We start from the raw sequence: 22,384 nt of genomic DNA on the forward strand, positions 1-22,384 counted from the left end.
CGCCACCCAGTGGGGTGGGGAGGGAGCTAGAGACAGCGATGGGATGGGGGATGGGGGATGGGGATGCGGCTGTGGGAGAGTTGGGACCAGCTGGCCACCCTGGGAAGACATTGCCAAGGCAGAAGCTTCTCATTGGATGTAGGGACAGAGAGAAGGGGGCTGTTTCCAGTTTGGACAACCAAGAGAACTGCGGGGCTGTTGACCCAGGGAGAGGGCTTGTTGTGGTTGGCTGGATTTGGGGGCCTGTGGTTTTAAGGTGACACCAGCCCAGGCAACTGGAATCGCTGATCAGAAGAGAGCCCAGGAGAGAAGTCAGTGGTTCAAAACAATTTCGGAGGCGTCAGGATGCAGGGGCCCGAGGGAGAAGAGTTCTTTCTCCAGGAGTAGATATTTGTGCCCATGGAGGGCTGGCTGCCCACTCACGGTCCACTCTGGACCCAATTCCAGTGTTTGGGGGTTTCCCCCATACCAAGCATTCTGTGACGCCAGCTGGGGGTCCTGTGAAGTCAGTCAATTGTGACACTGTCTACCTGGAGATAGCGTCAGATGCCACCGGTTAGGGGCTGGGTCCCACACGACTGTCCCCACTTCAGCTGCCAGTCCGGAGCCCAGGCTGTCACCTGATGGATTGGTCATAAATCGGAGGTTCCCACAACCCCCCTCCTTGGGTTCGATGAATTTGCTCGCAGAGTTCAGAGAAACATTTCCTTATTAGATCACCAGTTTATTATAAAAGGACATAACTCAGCAACAGGCAGGTGGAAGAGAGGTAGGGGGAGGGGTGCAGAGCACCCGTACCCTCTTTGAATCGCCACGTGGTCACCAATCTGGAAGCTCCCTGAACCCCCGTCCTTTTGGGCTTTTGTGGAGACCTGCTCACGCAGATGTGACGATTAAATCACAGGCCACTGGCAACGGATTCACCCTCCCCGCTCCCCCTCCCTGAAGGTCTGCAGGAAGGACTGAATCCTCGTCATCCGTCATCCCCGTGGCTGGTTCTCCAGGCAACCAGCCCCCAGGCTTACAAAAGTTGCCTCTTTCGCGTAACAAAAGACACTCTCTGCCGCCTTGTCACTTAGGAAATTCCAAGAGTTTCAGGAGCTCTGGGCCAGAAAGGGGAAGAACACCAGTAAAACAAACCCTCTCAACCTCCGTCGCAGCTAGTGGTGAGCACGTGACATCCCTGGGCGGCTTGGGCTGGCCGCGGACTCTCCTCTCCAGGCTTCTCGGTGTATGAGAAAAATAAAAAAGGTCGTTCAAGTCTTGCTTGCTTGCTGCTGCAGCTGCACGTGTTCCTGACAGTTTCAGGGGTCAAGGGCGGTGCCTGGGACGTCAGACAGCAGGAGGGTGGAGGGGGGGAGCAAAGCCACTGGAGGTGTGGGGGGCCAGCAAGGTGGGTAGAGGCCCAGGGGAGCACCCCCTGGAGAAGTCGGGGGAGGCGGAGTAAGTAACAGCACTGCACGGAGGCCTAGGGGGGTACAGACTGTGCAAGAGGAGGTCCCCAGGGCCAGAGGTCCGTGGTCACCCTGACTCTGAGCTCCTGGAGGAGGGGCTGAAGGCAGCTGCACTGGAGGGGAGGAGGGTGGAGTCCTGGCTCCCCAGGGCAAGGGGGCTGGGGAGACTGGAGAGGGAGAGAGTGTGAATATTTAACAAGAAGCTTCACTGAATTTCTTCCTGTTGCCGCCCCCACCCCGGGGCAGCCTGGGTGCCCTTTTTGACCTCTTGCTAGTAACGGGGCCAGCCCCACTGCAAAAAGCAAGACGCCCTGTTACGGCGCTAGGGCCACGGGCTGTAGGTTGGAAGGACTTGGAGGGCACAGGCCTGCCCACCTCCTGCCCCAGCTGGAGACCGAAGCCCAGAGGACTCTGGGTGATTAAAAGGCCTGGCTCCTCCCCTTGGGCCAGAGCTTCTCCTCCTCCCTGCTCCCCCAGGCTGGCTAAACCCTGGAAACCGATAAAGCCCCTGGGAAGGAGGCTTGAGAGGAGGAGGCAGGCCCTGTGCTCACCCCGGCTTGGACGTTGGGGGCCAGGGTGGACAGGACACGGTTTTGGTGAATGATCCAATTCTGGCCGTGTGTCCACAGGCCTGTCTGCTGGGGCTGGGGGAATCTGTTTACACTGGGTATGTGTAGACAGGGTGCCCTCAGAGGGAAGAGTACGCAAAAGCCTGAGTGTTTTTGTCTGGGGTAAACGGCTCAAATCGTTGTTCAGATGTTTTGGTCTCAATTAACCTTTCACATGGTTTTCTGGGGATCTGCCTGCTGTTTGTTGGAGATTCCTCGTGTCAGCAAGCCCTCTTGGTCCACTATAGATCCCAACAGTTAAAAACCAGAAATAGACAAGAGCCCTTAAATCATGCCCTAACTAAAGCCCTTTGTGTTTCTTTCGTATCCCACTTTCTTGAGGCATTGATAAAGATGTTTTGTAATGACTGGAACTTTCCAATAGCCAGGCCAGGAAAAGCCCATATAGCAACCGAAGGCCCAGAAGACCTCACCCCACACGTCCCTTCCCCTGCCCAGGATCGCGCACTGAGCACAGACCGACCCCATCCATGATCGCACACACACACACACACACACACACACACACACACACACACACCCGCCTCCTCTCTTGCACGTACCCCCCTCTGAACCTCTCCTATAAAACTCCAGGTGTCCATCTTGCAGGCAGATAGGTCAGATGTTAAGGCTTGAGCTTGCCACCTACCCTGACTGCCGGCACCCAGAATACATCTCTCCCTTTCTCTCTTCCACAGCCCTGTCTCTTGAGTTACTGGCTTCTCTTGCGACAAACGAGTTTATCCCAGTTTGTTCGGCAACAGTGTCGGCACACCCAGCCAGAAGCTATTTTTTCGATGTGTCCAGACCTCTCGGGATTCCCTGCATGGGAGCCGCTGGCCGCAGCAGCTCAGCCGGGCTCACCTGTAGGTTTTCTAAGTCAGAAGCTGATAGAAGGATCCATAACACTCACACCAGCCTCTGTTCTCGTAACCTGGACAATCTCCTGTCTGCCACATTTAGCTGAGTTTAAAGGTCACCGCCTCCTAGAAGCCCTCCTAACTTGCCCCTGTACCTTACAGCAGTCAGTCCATCTTCCTCCCACATCAGCCTTCGCCCCACTGGGTATAACGGTTTGCTTGTTCCCACCCCACATGTACTAGACCATTAGTTCTCAAACCTTTTGGTGTCGGAACCCCTTTACACTCTTAAAAATTATTTAGGACCCCAGAGAGCTTTGGTTTGATGTAGGTTTATCGATATTTTACCACATTTGAAATTAAAGCTGAGACAATTTTAAGTCTTCATTTATTAACTCACTTAAAGATGAAAATAAGAAACTCAGTACGTGCGAATAACAGGAATATATTTTTGTGAAAGATGACTATTTGGGGAAACAAAAGAGAGAAGAGCAGAATTTTTCATATTTTTGCAAATCTCTTTAAACGTCTAGCTTAATAGAAGACAGCTGGATCCTCACATGTGCTTCCATATTCTATCTCCTTCAATATGCTGCTTTGGTTGACGTAGATGAAGAAAATCTGGCCTCATTCAGATAGGGAGCCAGGAAAGGGAGACTTCCAGTAGCCTCTTCCATTATTGTGGACATTCGTCTTTGATATTACACCAAACCTCGACAGAGGTCATAGGTTGTTTTTTTTTTTAATTTTTTAAATGTTATTTATTTTTGAGAGCGAGGGAGACACAGAATCCAAAGCAGGCTCCAGGCTCCGAGCTGTCGGCACAGAGCCCGACGCGGGGCTCGAACCCACGAACCGTGAGAGATCATGACCTGAGCCAAATTTGGATACTTAACCAACTGAGCCGCCCAGATGCCCCCTCTTTTTTCTTTTTTTTAAATTAAGTAGGCTCCATGCCCAATGTGGAGCTTGAACTCACAGCCCTGAAATCAAGAGTTTCATGTTCTACTGACTGAGCCAGCCAGGTGCACCAATCTGCTGTAGATTCTTAAGGGTGAGTTCAAGTCTGGAATCTGAAACCTCACCAACAAACTTTTTGTATTCTGTTACATTAAAATCCATTGGTCTATCTTACACTTTGAATGCTCGTTTACCCGTGTAAGATTTTGTGACACCCTGTGTTGGCCATTCGGAAATAAAGTCTTTAAGTTATTAGGAAGCTGTCAAGCTCCCGGTCCCAGAGAAAATTGGTCCCAAATTCAAAGTTTTGCTTGAAAGCTCAAATGTTATCATTGGCAACAAATGCCGTTGTTTTCCTTGGAGCAACATGCTCCCTTCATTCATTTTCAAGAAAATGTATGTCAAATACCCGAGAAAAATAACTAGTTTGTCTACAGGTTGTTGTTGTTGTTGTTTTTTCCAAGTAAAACCAGTGCCCCATGAAAAAATGGCTGCTTCCGCTTCCGACTCCAACGATCACGTAGCGCTATTCTCTGAGACAATGATTGCGCTTCGAGATGCAGCCGAAATGCCTTCTCTGTCCTTCCCACGTTAGCACACAGGATATTAAAAGGATGTGTACTCAAAGATACAGATTTAATAAAGTTAATGATTTTTATTGGCAAATCAAGGACTTTCAGTGCAGCTGGTGATGGAGTTCAGGGCAGGCCGCCCCCAAATATACCACCTTGACATACTGATTATTTTGAACTACGGTTACTTGGGAAACACGCAAGAAGGATACTCTGACCCTACTTTGTCCCCCTTGAAAGCGGGAAATAAGTCCCCCATGTGAAAGGTACCCTCACGTATGTACCAGGAGGTAGAAACATCCTCATCCCCGGCGGTAGGGAATTTGGGGGCAAGAAGGCCGGATAAACAAAACCTGGTACTTCGTCATTAATTTACTGCCACAAGCCCCCAACTTCTTTGTCTTATCAATTCTTCACAAAGGTATTGTTTCTGTGCCTAAAAGTATGAAAGCTGTCCACTTCGGTCACTTCTCTGAGTCTCATATTTTTATGAGCTCCCATATGTGAAATTAAATTTGTTTTTCTCCTGGTAATCTGTCTTCTGTCAATTTAATTTTTGGACCAGCTGAACCACCTGGAAGGGAAGAAGGGAAAAGTGTTCCTCTCCTTCCTGCAAGAAAAGAAAACCGTGGTCACTGTTTGCTTGGTACAGTTTGGTGCCACCAGCCAGATTTGTATTGAGGCGCTAGCATTTTTTATTTTCTTTCTTCCTTCTTCTCTTTCTTTCTTTCTTTCTTTTTTTTTTTTTTTTTTTGAGGGAGAGGGGCAGAAGGAGGGAGAGAGAGAGGGAGAGAGCATCTTAAGCATGTTCTACGCTCAGTGCAGAGCCCAGGGGGGGGCTTGATTCCACGACCCTGGGATCATGACCAGACCTGGACTCAAGAGTCGGATGTGTAACCAAGGAGCCGCCCAGGCGCCCGTAGAGGCACCAGCATTTTTAGGCGCCACAGCTTGGGCACCATTAGTTGCCAATATTAGCACAATGAAAAAGGCAAATAGCCCCTTAGTATTCAAATGAAAATAGTTTTGACCTCGAGCCCCTCACCCCTGAAAGAGTCTTGGGACCAGACCTTGAGAACTGCAGTGTATGATCTTGTCCGTGGGTCCTTGGCACAGAGACAGTGCCCAACAACCATGCACAGAGTAGGAGTCAACACTGTTGAGCACTCCCTGGGAACTTTCAAGGGACGGATTCATTACCCTCACATCCACCCTTGAGGGGGGTATTTTTATTATCACACCCATTCCACAGGTGAGGGGACCAAGGGACAGAACAGTGTCTCTCTCTACCTCCTCTCTATCAAAACCAGAATCAATTGGGGCGCGTGGGTGGCTCAGTTGGTTAAGTATCTGACTTCGGCTCAGGTCATGATCTCACGGTCCGTGAGTTCGAGGCCCACGCCAGGGTCTGCGCTGACAGCTGGGAACCTGGAGCCTGCTTCGGATTCTGGGTCTCCCTCTCTCTCTGCCCCTCCCCTACTCATGCTCTGTCTCCCTCCCTCTCTCAGAAATAAGTAAACATTAAAAAATTTCTTTAAAAAAAGAGAGAATCAGTCAACCTCCAGAAATGCGTCTGGGAAAGGATTACACCCTGTGTTTCTTAGCCCTTCAAATTCTTAGCTCTTCAAATTCTACAAAGTTCCATCAATACAGGGGCACCTGGGTGGCTCAGTCAGTTAAACGTCTGACTCCAGATTTCCACTCAGGTCATGATCTCATGGTTCACGTGTTCAAGCCCCAAGTCAGCCTCTGTGCTGACAGCCTGCTTGGGATTCTCTCTCCCCACCCCCTCTGCTCCTCCCCTGCTCACACACCCTCTTCCAAAATAAATAAGCCAACTTAAAACAGCATTCTCCATCGATACATGTGAGCCTCCCAGGTAGCCCTCAAGACAGCAACAGATCTCCTCGTCCCTACACTCAAAAGACTTCAAAGGATTGAAGGGTGCCCGGGTCTCATGCCCAGGCCCGCTAGGGTCCTCCTGGACATCAGAGCTGCCTGGACATCAGGTCGGCTGGAGGACAGCCCCGTGCTCTGGCAGCAGCCGTGCCCAGCCTGGCCCCGAGTGCCCGGTGACCACACGGCCCCAGTCCCTCTCCCAGAAATGCTTCCCCTGTGGGACAGGTCCGGCTCTGGTGGGGCTGTGACCTCCCCTCTCTGGACAGCGGGGTCCTGGTGGGGTACAGCCTCACTGACCGCGCGTTTCCCTCTGGCTGGCCAGTGCTGAGCCCTCGAGCTGTCACCGAGGCGGCCCAGACCCAGCATGCCAATCACCTCCGTGAGGTGCCTAGCCGGCTGACAGAATCAGTTAACACACAGACGCCTCTCTGCTGTTTGCTGAGGCCCCCGGAGGCCCCGTGCTCATTTTCTCCCCCCACCAGCATCACAGAAAAGTAAATACCTACCCGGAGACGCTTCAGTGGGTAAACAACCTAGAGTTTGCTCTCCAAATTGCCACCTGCCCCCACCTCCAAAGGCTGCCCTGAGGGCTGACAGGTTTCTCTGTAATTCATTGCCCTGGATTCCCCTGTCACCCACTGCCCACCCCCACCAGCACCACATGCTGTCGGGGCAGGAGGGGCAGCGGGGAGGGCTCCCTGAAGGGGCCGGTTGCTGCAGGAGCTCCCTGGAGCGCTAGAGGCAGAATCGTGACATCGCCAAGCTCAGAAGGAGTGGGCAGGTCTGAGGGGTGCAGAGTGGAGAAGACAGATGGGACCTGCAGCCATCCAGGACCAAGGACCCTCCGCCAAGCAGTGGCTCACACAGGAGCCGCCCCCCGATGTCGTAGCTCGCTGGATCTTTCTCTCGTGGTGTGCCACCCAGGGTCACGTCCCCAAGGCTGCCCAGGTCCCTCTGCCCTGCTCTAAAACTCCCCCCAGCCCCTTGTCATCCTGGCATCTTCAGATCTCTGTCCCTTCCCACCCTCATGTCCACACCCCTCCCTGTTCTTACCTCCTCATCCCATCCCGCCCTAAGGAGCCCCTGTGACTCCCCCTTTCCCCACCCTTGGGTCCCCCTGAGGTGTGTCAGTCAACAGAAGCCCCGGCAACTCAGGTCACCATGACAGCACTGAGTAAGGTCACGGAGGGCCAGGCCGGGAGGGGTCCCTGCCCTAGAGAGCCTAGGAGACAGACAAGAGGTCACACGTATCATGTCTCTGCGTCCCACGCACCCCCCTTTCCCACTTTACAGGTTCAGAAACCAGGTGGGTGAGGCTAAGGGCCTTGCCCAGGGTGACACAGCCAGCAAGGGACTGACTGGCCTTGTCCTCGACTTTGGAAAGCATATAGCCGTCGAGCCTCAGGGCACTTTGGCCTGAAATCCAAACCTTGGAAGTGTCTGTTAACACCTCAGACGGAAGCTCAGTTTCTTCATCTGCAAAATGGAAGCAAACAAGTTCCTGCCTCAGGAAGCATCAGGAAAACATCTGTCACCTGCTAGGCATTTAGAAAACAGTAGCGTTAATTACCATTGCTACTGCTGGGGTCTATCATTGCTGCTGGTCTAATGAAAGTCCCGAATCCAAGAGTGACTTTTTTTCAAGTTTATTTATTTTGAGAGAGAGAGTGTGTGAATGTGTGCACGAGTGGAGGAGGGGCAGAGAGAGCGAGGAAGAGAGAGAATCCCAAGCAGGCTCCGTGCTGTCAGCTGTCAGCACGGAGCCCGATGCAGGGCTCAAACCCACAAACCATGAGATCACAGCCTGAGCTGATACCAAGAGTCAGATTCTTAACGGGCAGAGCCACCCAGGCAGCCCCAAAGGGTGACTTTTAAGAGATAGTTATGCCAGATAAACATTCCCTGGGATGACACCTCCCTCCCCAGGATGCCCCGTTGGGGGAGAGGAGGGTGTAGAACGGTGACGGCTGGGACCAGGAGCTGAAGGCTGAGAGGGCAGCGGGCACAGAATCTGACAGCTGCGAGTGAAGACGGCCTAAGAAGATTAAGATTTGCTGTGTGAACATCGCCGGATGTCAGCAAGAGGGCGGGAGCCTGGCTGATAACCTGCTGCAGGGCCCGATAAGGAGAATTCACCCCCAAATCCCCAGGCCCCGGGAGGAGGGCCCTGGGGGCTGAGAGGTTGTCTGGGAACCCGTATGGCAATTTGGAGCCAGCCTTCGAGCAAAGGTGGGGAGCTGGCCCAGGCCTGAGATGTTTGGTGCTGGGAGCACCCCCTGCATTTGGAAGGTTTTGCTGCAGGCAGGAGGGGCCCTTGCCCAGGGTGCAGGCAGGTGTCAGAGGGTTCACCACAGTGTGGGCCAGGGGGGTACCTACAGCTCCTGGAAAGCACAGCATCCCGTGGCCACCTCAAGTGTGAGGCCCAATGTCCAGGCTTTGTTTTCTGTGTAAACTGAACAGGTCCCTGTGAACTGTGGCTCTTCTTCTAATACCAAATGTTGGGAGAATAAAAGCTGGGTCACAAATCTGTGATATTGGCTGGCTCCAGTTTTTACGTGCGGAGAAACACATTTCTATCTTGTTTAAGCCGCTGTTAATTCGGGTCTCTGCTGTGTGACACCAATCCACAGTTATAACTAATAGACCAGCTACGGCTTGACTACTGCTCTCCTGGGGCAGGAAGGGCAGACAACAATCTCTACAGCAGAGGCTCTTTTTATATTTGTTTTATGTTTACTCTCATGTTAAAATAATTTAATTTTTTCAATAGGTAAAACGTGCACATAATACAACATTTAAAAAGCGCAGAAGTTTGTCATTAGCATAGATTTGACTAGGAGCTCCTGGGTGGCTCAGTCCGTTGAGCGTCCGACTTCAGCTCAGGTCATGATCTTGCAGCTCGTGAGTTCGAGGCCTGCGTCGGGCTCTGTGCTGGCAGCTCGGAGCCCGGAGCCTGCTTCAGATTCTATGTCTCCCTCTCTCCCTGCCCCAACCCACTCGCATTCTGTCTCTGTCTCTCTCAAAAGTAAATAAACATTTTTTTAAAAAATTGAAAAAAAGAATAGGTTTGACTGTAACAGAGGCTGTCATTTGACAGTGGCTGTAATCAGGTGGGTCCCCTTTTCCATGGCCCAACATGGCGGCCATGAGAGCTGTGTCCCAGGCAACAGGAAGGAGGCAGGAGAGACGAAGAAAGGGGCCAAGGATACACCAGCTGTCTTTTAAGGATGGTTTTCATTTTTTTATTTTTTAAAGTTTATTTCTTTATTTTGAGAGAGAGCATGCGTGAGCAGGGGAAGGGCAGAGAGAGAGGGAGAAACAGATAATCCCAAGCAGGCTCCACACTGTCAGCCCAGAGCCCGATACGGGGCTTGAACTCATGAACCATGAGATCATGACCAAGAGTCAGACGCTTACCCGACTTAGCCACCCAGGCACCCCTTAAGGATGGCTTTTAGAAGCAGCCACATGATGCTTCTACTTATACTCCAGAGGTAAGAACTTAATCACATAACCGCACCAAGCCATGAGGAAGACTGGGGAATGTAGTCCTCTCTGGGCAGCCACGTGCTCAAGGGGAGAACGGACGTTGGTGAACATCAATCACACAAAAGTTATACAATGAACAGTCTTTGCAGAGATCCTCTGGGAGGGGGCATAAGGCAACTTTCCGGGGTGATGTCATGTTCTGTATCTTGGCGGAAGTTGGATTACACAGGGATAATCCTTTTTCAGAGCTGTAGGAATGCTCCTCCACTTAAGATTTGTGCATTTCACTTTATGTAAATATCATCTCCAGACATCCCCACACAAACATAAAAAAAAAAAAAAACACCCTATAAACAAACATTGAACTCTAGTTAATGATGCACATCCCGCAGTGTTTAGGGGTGAAGTATACTGATGCTTGCAACCAATTTGAAATGCCTCAAAAAATAAGATGGATGGAGGGATGTGGGATAAAGTAAACCTAGTGAAATGTTGATTATAGAATTTAGGTGGTGGATAGACGGGTGTCCTCTATTCGACTCTTTCAACCTTGCTGTATGCTTAAAAATTATCATGATAAAATATTTGTAAAAAAAAAAAAAAAGGTCCCCCTTGTCCCCCTCCCGTCCTCAAGCCACCAGATCCTTCCACCAGCTTCTCCTACCTCTCACGAGCCTAGACATATGCAAACATACTGTCTACACAGCAGTCTGTGCTGTCTACACAGCCTGGTGTATGTGCTGTCTGCATCTTGATGGAAAGAAACCCCTGATTCAAAACCCTCCTGGGAGCCACTGTCCCCTGAGCTGGCCCAGGCAATCAAAATGGGTGGCCCCTCTAGAGACTTCCCCTCATCACCTCAAATCCCCATGGCTTCCCAGGAGCTCACCAGCCCTTGCCCCGCCCCCCACCTCCTCCCATGAGTCCTAATCCTCTCCCTCCCCCAGGCTCCCTCCTGGGCTACCACCACCTCCCTCTTCTTAGAGCCTTCCCATCACCTCAGGGCCTTGCGAAATCCAGATGATTCCTTCCCAGTACCTCTGTAACCCCTCTTATACCCTTCCCCCACCCCATACTTCAGGATGAATGGGGCCGGAAGTTACCCTCCTTTGCTCTCCTTGGTCTCTTGGTCCCAATCCTTCTTTCAGGCTCTCAGCCCCTGGGCTTCCTTGCCCCGCTATCTAGTCAGCCATCTTGGTGACCCATTGCACAAAGGAGAGGCTCTGACTGGTGCTCTGAGGGGGTCCTCAGCAAGGTACCACCTTGGTGAGGTCTTGAAAGGTGACCAGGGTTTTGACAGATGGAGAATGGAAACAGCATTCCAGGCCGAGTGGATGGCACAAGGAAAGGCCAGAAGTGGGGGGAGAGAGAGCAGGCTCAGTCAGGGAACAGAGATGGGGCCAGCACTGGTGTGGTGATGCCTGCAGGGTGGGGACAGAGAAACAGAGGGACAGGAGGCCCCAGAAGGAGGGAGCCCAGGGCCTTGAGGTCGTGCAAAGGAATGGGAGCTTGTTCATGCAGGCAGTTCATGGGAGAGGGCGTCTACCCCATCAGAAGTTGAAGAGGACAGAGGTGCCTGCGTGGCTCAGTCGGTTAAGCATCTGGCTTCAGCTCAGGTCATGATCTCATGGTTCATGAGTTCGAGCCCTGCGTCTGGCTCTGTGCTGACAGCTCAAAGCCTGGAGGCTGCTTCAGATCCTGTGTCTCCCTCTTTCTCTGCCCCCTCCCCGCTCACGCTCTGTCCCTCTCTGTCTCTCGATAATAAGTAATCATCTTGAAAAGAAGAAGAAGTTGAAGAGGACAGAGCCATCCCAGGGACCCAGGGACCCAGGCCCCCGGGAGCAGTGGAACTCCAGGGCTGGAAGGAAAAGACACTTACTTTTGAATGGCATTGCGAAATTCCCCTCCGTGGGGTTGTGCCAACTTCAGGCTGCTCCAGTGAGGTTTGAGAGGCCTGCTTTGTGCATGGAGTTTCTGCACAAGGTACTCAAGCCCGGGGCCTGGAGACCCAACCAGGTATTGATTTTCCCCAGCAGGTTTGTAGAGAAGCCTCTGCTCCAAAGTGCCAGCCCCCCTGCCTCCCTCTCCCTTCCCCTCCTCCTCCTCCTGCCCAATGCAGCTTCCCCCGCCTGCCCTCACCAGGCTCACAGCCCCAGCCTCTGCACTTAGCTTAGGGGAGCCCCTCCTCCGGGAAGCCCTACCTGAACTCCACCCAGGGAGTAAGAGCCCTTCTCTGTGTGCTGCTCTGTGTGGGCTTTGCTCACCCCCCTCCCCGCCCCTCCCATCTCTGTGTGTTGCAGCTCTTAGTTTAAGGTGAGGCCCCATTCACTGTAAACGATTTGGTGTGTGTGTGTGTGTGTGTGTGTGTGGCAAGTTGGGGGCAGCAGATCTTCTAGCTTTGAGGTGGCCATCTTTCCTATTAGGCCCTAAATCACTGATAGCTATTCAGCCATCACTGCAGGTTCATACCCTGCTGGTAAAATGATCTGTCTGTAGGCTTCCTTGAAAAGAGGACACAGACGTCACAAGCAGGGTGTAAAAATTTGGGTGGGATAAGTGATTGGAGTTCGGTTTCTTGCCAGATTGGGGGGGGTGGGCAGTGGATGTATCAGGGGCAAATCCAAGAACTCACAGCCTACAGATATGATTGATCTAGAGAGCCCGATGGCATGTTACTACTCAACACTTCCTTATCATAGGAGAGGCGAAGACACAGGGCACATTGTGAAAGATGAGATAGAGGGAAAGCCCAGGGAAGTCAGAGCTCAGCACTGAGCTTCTGGGCTTGTTTGTTACTGCAGCATAACTTGGCCTATCCTGACAGCTACAGACACCCTCTGGTCATATAGGAGAGCAGCCTCCATCTCCCCTTTATATAGACAAGGAGAGGTGGTCACAGAGACACAGGGCAGCAGTTCAGCCTCACAGCACTCGCTGATCAATAATTCAGTGGGTATTTATTGAACACGTACTGTGTCAGACATGTTCTAGGCACCGAGATTACTAAGTAATGAACAAGGGTTGAAAGTCCCTGCCCTCATGGAACTTACAGTCCGGTGGGGAAGAGACAGGCAATAAATAAAAAAGCAACAGATACATAGAATGTTTTTATAGCACTTATGAAGAAAGAAAAAGCAAAACCAGAAGATAGAGGCCTGGAGAGTGTGTGCTATTTTAGAAGGGCGTGGTCAGGGGTGACTTTCCGAGGAATGGCACGTGAACAAAGACCAGAAGGAAGTAAAAGAGTGAACCATGCGGCCATCTGGGGAGAGAGCGGTCCAGGCAGCAGTGATAGCAAGTGCAAATGTCCTGAGGTAGGAGTCTACTTAGAACTCGGTATGCATCCTGGATGCTGACGCTGGGACCAAGACCTAGGTCTCTCTCGCTCTCACTCTCCAGCAGCTCAGAAGGACAATATCAGACCAGGTTCAAGAGGAGCAAGTCAGGCAGGCTGCCTCGGGCCTCCTCCCTTTGAGTGCCCCCAAACTGCAGCCCTGGCTGCTCCCTAGATAACAGGTGGCCACATAAACTGCTTCGTGCCAAGAATGCAAAACATGCCTTATTTGCAAATGTCATAATGCCTGACTACCTATAACAACTCTCCCCAACCTGGGTGCCATGGGCCAGGAACCAGACAGGGAGAAGTCCTGTTCTTGCCCACCCTCGGGCAGCCTCTTTAGTGTCCAGGTGTGGGCGGAAGAAGGAAACCTTGCGGGTAGATGCCCCAGCCCACCCCTAGGAGCAAGCAGCTAATGAGAGCCCTGCTGAGGGCTCGGAGCTGGGGACCGTAGGCCCAGTGGAGGGTTACCAGGGGTGAAGCCCCAGGTGGTTCTAAAATGAGGCCACTCTGAGGCCAGCTGCCGGGAGAAGGTGTTTCCCACTCAGGCCACCAGGGCGAGAGATGAACCATGACGTTATGGGGCCAGGCTGCCTGGGCCTGAGCCGCAGCTCTGTCCCTCACTATCTGCCCCCCTTGGGCAGCTACAGGTGCCTCTCTCCTGTAAACTGGGGGTGATAACAACAGGGTTAGTGCGGGGCTAAATGAGATCATATGTAGCCCAAGTCACGTGCTACCAGAGTGTTTCTTAAGCAAAAAGGAAAACGCTTAGTAGAGTGTATTTTAAAATCGCCCTCTTCCATGTAATTGTATTGAAGATGTTCAGGAGGAAAAGGGTTTTCCCCCCTTAAGAATCTGGGGAGAAAATGCTTCTGTCAGCACGAAGTCGGTGATTAGGAACCAAAGCAAGAGTTGCGGAGGGTTTAATTAGTTCCTTAACATTAGAGTCAAGCCCTCAGGTCCGCACAGGTGGGAGCGGCGGCCGGCCTGGGGAGAGCCAGCACGCCCTGGGTGGGGGCACCAGCTGGCAGTGAGCCGCCACCCCAGCCACAGCCAGCGGGCCGAGCTGAGTTGGCAGAGCCCGGTGCCTGTGGTCCAGAATCTCCACCTGTAGGCCTCGGACCCTCAACAGCCAGGGAGCCCCAAGGTAAGGCGGACTGTGGGTGCCGGGGCCCGGAAGCTGGGTGATGGGATAAAACACACGTGTTTTGAGAGACTGAAAAGTGTGGTGATGACAAGAGGAGTAAGTCACACGCCACCGGGGCCAGGCCTCCGTTATCTGTTCAAACTCTCTGGACAGATGTCATGTTATTTTTCCAGCTCTTTGATTACTAAGGCACTTTCCGTGTGTCCTTGAAAGGAAAAAAAGCATGACTGGAGGAGGGGGGTGTGAGCTGGTCCTTTCCAGCTTTGGGTCCACACTGGCGGTATCAGTCTTCCTTTGAGGCCAAAACAAGCGCCCACATGATTTATTGAGTATCTACTAAGTGCCCTGCACTGTGCGTTCTTCAGTCCTCACAACCGCTATGCCACACGGAGGCCACAATCCCATTTCCATCCCACAGACAGGAAAGCACTTTAAATGAGTCCTCTGCAAAATTGTCAAGCTCAGAGAGCTCCCACAGAGCAGATTTTCCTCCAGAGGGGTGCTCGGTGATCAGGACTGTGGCTGGGGTCCTGGCCGCCCCCTTCCCTCCTTAGATCTCTCCACGTGTCCCTCTTCCTCTCTCAGGGCCCCATTCCCGGGTGTCCCCCTGAAGGGCTGCAGCCAGATACGGAACTCTCTTCCAGCAACAGCAGTTACTGCGGCGGAAGTTAGTTCCCACCACGTGCCAGAATGCAGTAGGGTTTTAAAAACAAGCCCGGATGCCAGGAGAAATTAAGGAAGACATCCATGGATGGAGCGACACACCATGCTCCTGGACTGGGAGACTCCATTACAGGTAGTGCCGATCCTCCCCGAAAGGATCTGTAGATTCAGCAGGAGCCCAGTCAAAGGCCCAGCAGGTGTCTGTGGAAATCAACAAGCCTACTGCAAAAGGCATATGACAATGCAAAAGATCTAAAATGACCAAGACAGTCATGAAGAAGAAAAAACAAAGATGAACAGCTTAAGCTACCTGATTTTAAAACTTTCTATAAAGCTATGGCGATTAAGACACTGTGATATCCGGGGCACCTGGCTGGCTCAGTCGCTTAAGCGTCCAACTTCGGCTCAGGTCATGATCACACGGCTTGTGAGTTCGAGCCCCACGTCGGGTTCTGTGCTGACAGAGCAGAGCCTGGAGCCTGCTTCAGAATCTGTGTCTCCCTCTCTCGTTGCGCCTCCCCTGCTCACGCTCTGTCTCTCTCAAAAATAAACATTAAGACACTGTGATATTGGTTTAAGGGTAGACAAATAGACTAATTTAATAGAATCCAAAAATAGACCCACACATACATACATGGTCAACTGATTTATGACAAGGGCACCGAAGGGGAGTAGAATACATGACCCCAAAATATGCCACTTCGGCATGCAGATGATAATGAGCTGGAGCAATCAAGACACCGCAGACTCAGGAAAAGCTTTCACCTCTCTCTTAACTACCTGAAAGAATTTCATAGGGGGCCTGGCTCAGACAGAGAGCTATGACCAGAGATAACTTTCATCTGAAGGACCTGTCTACATGGCAGGGTAAACATCTAATTGCCAAACATCTGTTTTTCTTATTGCCCTTATTACCCTCCTTCCCTCTGAAGCCTCAGGCCCCAATCCCATTCCTCAGCTCAGGATGGCATATAAGCCTCAAATGCTCGACTTGTCCTCGGGTCTTATATTTTTATAAGCCTCCTGCCCGTACAAGATTTAATTTGTTTTTTCTCTTATTAATCTGTCCTATGTCAATTTCGTGTTCGAACGTGAAGCAGTGAGGAGCTTGGAGGGAGCTTCATCTCGGGGTTCACCCCGCACCTGCACAGCCTCAAGAGGGAGCGCCACCTTCAGTCCTGTGCCCAGGAGTCTATCTGAGCCCCTCTGGGTCACTCTAGTCCCAGCAAAGTCCTGGGCAAAGAGCAGGTTCAAAGTCAAGTAGAATTTAGATGCGTGACGGAGTCCCAGCCCAGCCAGAGCAGAAACTCCCAAGGTACTGCCCCTGAGAAATGATTCTGTCAACGAGGTGTCTGAGGGGCACTTAGCACAATGATGTACAGCGTGGCCTAATCACTGCTGTTGGGGGTCCGGGGGAGAGACCGAGGGCAGATAGACACCAGCACACATAAACACCGCATTACTACCTGTGGACAGTGTCCTGAAGGGAAGGGTGGCGTGGTCTCCAGGGGCGTTACCAGAATCAGGACCCCCTCTCCCAGGAGGTGATGTTTAGGCTGGCCAGCCCCTCAGTGGCCTGGAAACTAGCACTGGCCTCCCTCACCTTCTAAATTTTCATAACCGGGCTGCTTCCTTTGTTCCTCTAGCCCTGGGCGTGGTAGCTACTCTGTGTCATTATTAACCCACAATACCTTTTTAATTGACCGTTCTTTACATTCTCTCTGTTGAAAAAGAAAAATTCTTTAGACTAGCTAAAGACTCTACAAGGGTAGAAAGAAAATTCTTCCTCCCCAATAACACCATTGCAATTCAGTGGAGAAAGGACTGTCTTTTCAATAAGTGGTAGACCAGTTGGATCAATTGGATCAAGGGGGTTGTGGGGGAAGTTCGACTCCTACCTCATACTATAAGCAAAAATTAATTCTAAATGGATCATAGATCTAAATGTGAACAGCAAAACAATAAAGCTTCTAGGCAAAAATATGAGAATACTTGCATGACCTTGGGATAGGCAAAGATTTCTCACACATAACACAAAAACACTAACTAGAAAAGAAACAATGGGTTTCATTGAAATTTGAAACATCTGTTCATCAAAAGACAACCATTAGGAGAGTGAAAAGGCAAGCTGCAGAGTGGAAGAAGCTACCTATGCACACGTATATCTGACAAAGAACTCACATCCCAGAATGTATAAAGAGTTCCTACAAATCAAAAAAAAAAAAAAGACAACCCAATTAAAAATGGGCAAAAGACTCTACTAGATACTTCACAAACAAGCTATCCCAAATATTCAGTAAACTACAACAAAATGTTCAACATCATGAATCACCAGGAAAATGTGAATTAAAACCAAAACGAGGGGCGCCTGGGTGGCTCAATCCATTAAGCATCTGACTTTGGCGCAGGTCATGATCTCACGGTTCACAAGTTCGAGCCCACGTTGGGCTCTGTGCGGACACCTTGGAGCCTGGAACCTGCTTCAGATTCTGTGTCTTCCTCTCTCTCTCTGCCCCTCCACTGCTTAAGCTCTCTCTCTCAAAGTAAATAAACATTAAAAAATTTTTAAAAAAACATGCAAGGGGAGCCTGCGTGGCTCAGTCAATTGAGTATCCAACTCTTGATTTTGGCTCAGGTTGTGATTGTGGGGTCATGGGATCAACCCTGCATAGAGCTCTGCACTGAGTATGGAGCCTGCTTACGATTCCCTCTCTCTCCCTCTGACCCTCTCCCCCACTCACGCTCTCTCACTCTCTCTTTCTAAAGTAAAAAAATAAAAACAAAGACAAAACGAGATGCCACCATAACCCACCAGAATGGCTAAGATGAAGGGGAAAAAAAAAACCCCAACACACCTGACAATACAAGCATTGGTGAGGCCGTGGAACAACTGGACCCAGTACACTTACACTTCCCAGTACACCGCTGGGAAGAATGGAAATCAGTACAGCCACTTTGGAAAACCATTTAGCCCCATCTCCTAAACCTAAGCATGTATCAAACCTAAGACCCAAAAGTTCCATTCTGAAGCATTTACTGCAGAAAAATAAAAACATGTTTCCCAAAAGACACCTGCAAGAATGTTCATGGCAGCTTTATCCAGAACGACCCAAATCTGGAAAGAACTTACATGGGCATCCAAGAGAGGAAGAATAAACAGTTGTGGTATAACCATTAGATGGAGTACTACTTGGCAATGAAAAGGAACAAACTCCTGCTGTCTATGACAACACGGATGGAGCTCTCAGATATCGTACGGCTGAAATAACGCAGACACAAAAGAGTGCATCTAGTGTACGATTCCATTCATTTGAAGTTCAAAGCCAAACAAAACCAATCTAGGGTAACAGAATAACGGAGGTTAGTTATTGGCTAGGAGGGCACGTGAGGGACCCCTCTGAAGTTCTGGAAATGTTCTATATCTCTATTTGAATAATGGTGACATGGGCATGTACATGTGTAAAAATTCATCAGGCTGTAGACTTAATCTTTGTGCACTTGACTGTTAAGTTTGTTTTATGGCAATTTAAAAAAAATAATAAAAAGAAAAGCCAAGGGGCGCCTGGGTGGCGCAGTCGGTTAAGCGTCCGACTTCAGCCAGGTCACGATCTCACGGTCCGCGAGTTCGAGCCCCGCGTCGGGCTCTGGGCCGATGGCTCGGAGCCTGGAGCCTGTTTCCGATTCTGTGTCTCCCTCTCTCTCTGCCCCTCCCCCGTTCATGCTCTGTCTCTCTCTGTCCCAAAAATAAATAAAAAATGTTGAAAAAAAAAATTTAAAAAAAAAAAAAAGAAAAGCCAAGGATGCTGGGGCTATCTGGGGCTCAGGCTGTCTCCCCATCAGGGTCTCAACGCCCAGGAAGGCTAGAGACCCCAGGAAATCCAAAAGGGGGTGAAGCGTATGCCTTTGATGAGCTGAGTCCTTGGCCCCGCCGCTGGGCCTTCTTCAGGCCACCTCTCATGCCCGACCCATAAAAAATGGTGAAAAACTTTGAAATGAGAGGAAGACCGCTCAGTGTCCTGTCTACTGCACAGCCCGGGCCCTCTGACTTACACCCACCTTGGGGCAGTTTGTACAAATCTTTAAGTTGTACAAAACTGATGGTAAAGCAAATGATTCTGTTCCATGGAAATGCAAGTGACTTTTGTCTGGTAGGGGTACCAATGATTACTAATCTATGGCTATTGACCAGTTTCTCAACTATTTGTAAACTCATTTCCTGGTGTCCCATATATGGATCTGCTCTTTGGACCCTCCTTGGAAGCACTTGTAACATCTTACTGATTTCTACTAAATCTTTCATACGTGTTTATTTTTTATTTATATGAAAGCTGTGATTTATTTATTTATTTATTTGCTTACTTATTTTTAAATTTTGTTTGAGAGAGAGAGAGAGAGAGAGAGAGTGAGCGAGCAGGGGAGAGGGGCAGAGGGAGAGAAAGAGAGAATCTTAAGCAGGCTTCACGCTCAGTGTGGAGCCTGATGCAGGCCTGGATCCCACGGCCCTGGGATCACGACCTGAACGATGAATCAAGTCAGACACTCAACTGACTAAGCCACCTAGGCGGCCCTGAAAGCCATGACGTTTCAATGTCCTCTTGCCCCAATTCCCTCTCTACCACCCTCTCCTCTTGGTGAAACATCTTGGTTTCTCTCTATCTCCCACATAAGTTCAGGCCTGGGCTCCCTGGAACCTCTGGTTTTTCAAATCCATCCACATTTATTAAGCACTTGGTGTTTGCTGGGCTCTGCAGACATGTAAGGGAGGGATACCCAGTTCTACCTTCCCAGGCCAGGAGGGAAGACCTAACCAGTTTACGAGTTTCCTGTGTCTTATTTGATCCTTGTAATGACCTTTCAAGGCAGCAATCGTTATTACTAAAGTGCTATTCACATCTCCACTTTACTGGTAGAAAAACTGAGACACAGAGAAGTGAACCAGCTCACTCAAGGGTGGACCCAGGACTCAAAGCCAGGACCTCAAATTCCATTGGAACCACTGAGTGCTTAAATATCTATTTCACATAGGCCAGCAACTCCCCAGTCCTCCACTGGAAACCACTGAGAGCCCTCTGCCCCTCTGCCCACCTCAATACCTTTGTCCCTCCAAACAGCATGGTCCCATGATGGGCACCAGAGGGAAGAAGAGAGCTGGAGAGGGGGTGACCAGGGCAGGGGCTGGGGGGACTCACCCAGATTTTGGTGAGAAGGGCTGTGTGTATGTGTGTGTGTGTGTGTGTGTGTGTGTGTAAAGGGGCTGACCTTCCTGTTGAGGCTAGGTCCAGAGGGCCCACTCGCTGAGTTAAAAGCCTGAGGGAGCTCTAGCCAGCTTGGGGGGCCCCTGACACCTGAACAGCTTTCTGACCCTTCAAAGGCACTTTTCTTCCCGAAAGGAAACCAGGTTGTTACCATACCAGGCTGAGCCACACAAAATCAGTGGTGCTTGCTAATAAGGAGCCAGTGCCACGAGGGGTCCTGACCTGAGCCACAGATCCCCCCAGTTCCAGAATCTGTTTTGTGCAAAACCCAGGCCAGCCCCCCGATCCTGCCTCCTAGTCTCACCCACCCACTAAGGCTCTCTTTGGAGACCAAAGCAAAGCAAGAGGCTTCAGAGGCAGCAAGAGGGCTTGAGGGCAGAAATGAGGGAACGGGGACACCTGGGTGGCTCAGTCGGTTAAGGGTCCAACTCTTGAGTTAGGCTCAGGCCATGATCTCATGGTGCATGAGTTTGAGCCCCGCATCGGGCTCTATGCTGACAATGAGGAGGCTGCTTGGGATTCTCTCTCTCCCTCTCTCTCTGCCCCACCCACAGGTATGCGCTCTCTCTCTCTCTCTCTCTCAAAATAAATAAATAAATAAATGAATGAATAAATAAATAAATAAATAAACTTAAAAAGAAAAAAAAAAAAAAGAAATGAGGGAACACAGCAGCTGAAGGTCAGGGAGACCAGAGGCTGGCGAGTAGCCATGGACTTGGTAACAAGAGGTGACCTCTGTGTCCACCCAGGTGTCCTAATCCCCAAAGACTAGAACACAGAAGGAAACCATGAGGGACTTTTGCAGGAGGCCAGGTACTCAGGGGCTGGGGCAGAGGACCCAGGGGAAAGGAGAGACAGGGCTGGGGGCAGGGCCGCCCCCCCCCCCCCCCCCCGCTACAGAACCATGGCATAAGGTTTGAAGAATAAAAGCTGACACTTCTTGAAGACTCACTGGGTGCCACCCCTGTTCTAAAACTTCCTATATTTGAATCATTTAACCCCTACAACAGCGCTATGAGGTCAGTACAATTATTATCTTCATTTAACAGATTAACTGAGGCACAGAGGTGTTGGCTAACATTCCCAAGACCACACAGTAGTTACGTGGAGAAGACAGGATTCAGACCCAAGTTGCCAAACCAGTCTATTCTCCAATTTCCAGCATGGTAGTGTGTGGGTCCCTCTTTCATCGTTGAATAGTCAACAAATATTAAAAGGCACACCAGTGTCAGCAGGGCATCAGGCCACAGTATACAGCAGACAAAGCTCCTGCCCTTACATAGATCACAGTACAGGGGGCTCCCCAATGCTGGGGCGGGGGGCTGTCTCCCATCATGTGTATAAAGACATGCACAGCATGTCTCCCCAAAGCAGCTCAAGGTTGAAAATATATTTCTCTGCCATCACCAGCATGGTTCCTCCTCCTCCTCCTCACCCTCACCCCAATCTTGCACGGAAGGTATGAGCATTGCCCTTACAGAGGAGGAAATGAAGGAGGACCAGAGGGGGAAGTGATCTGCCCAAGGTCTCAGGGCCAGAGGGGACAAGCGGAATTTGAACCCCACGCAGGATGCAGCCTCTCAGAGGCCAGGCTGTGGGGTTCCGAAGGCTGTGCAACGATCACAGCCGGCTGAGCAGGTGGTGGTGGGTTGAAATCAAGTTTTGAGGTGCAGTTTAATCTATAAATCAGCCGTCTCCCTCACACACACACACACACACACACGTGCGAGGTTGCGTGGTAGGTGTAGGTGAGCTAACCAGCGCTGAGTGTGGACGAGGGCCACGACAACAACGGGGGTGGGGCCTGGGCGCTGGAAGGTAGGGGAGCAGAGAGGCCAGCTGGAGTCTAGCTGGGCGCGGCGGCTTCCCTGGTCTCCATGGCGATGCGGGGGCAGAGTGGGGGAGGAGGAGGGGGGCCTCTGCGCATTGATCTCGCTCCAGTCAGATTCAATCCCCGGTGAAAATGGATTTTTTAATGCGTCTATTAGCTGCTTTGAAAACGCAAACGCAAATTGAGTTCAGGAGAGATGGAGGCCGCCAACAGAAAACAATTTGGCGTCCGAGGCCCTGGGGGATCAGGAGCGCCCCAGCATGGGGTCCCCCCAAGCCTGAGCTTAGCCTCGATGGGGGAGGGGGTACT

General features: G+C 50.9%; 1 protein-coding gene across 1 annotated transcript in view; it reads right to left on the reverse strand.

Annotated features, from left to right (window-relative positions):
• Positions 1-4,806: 4,806 nt before the first annotated feature.
• GRM4 (glutamate metabotropic receptor 4) overlaps positions 4,807-22,384 on the reverse strand; it is a 151,442-nt gene continuing 133,864 nt past the window's right edge. The window contains exon 12 of the mRNA XM_058733615.1: positions 4,807-5,064. Within this exon, the coding sequence (XP_058589598.1) occupies positions 4,964-5,064 (101 nt within the window). The 3' untranslated portion in view covers positions 4,807-4,963. The remainder of the gene's footprint in view (positions 5,065-22,384) is intronic.

Source organism: Neofelis nebulosa, chromosome 6, assembly GCF_028018385.1.
Source record: "Neofelis nebulosa isolate mNeoNeb1 chromosome 6, mNeoNeb1.pri, whole genome shotgun sequence".
NCBI classification, from domain to species: domain Eukaryota; kingdom Metazoa; phylum Chordata; class Mammalia; order Carnivora; family Felidae; genus Neofelis; species Neofelis nebulosa.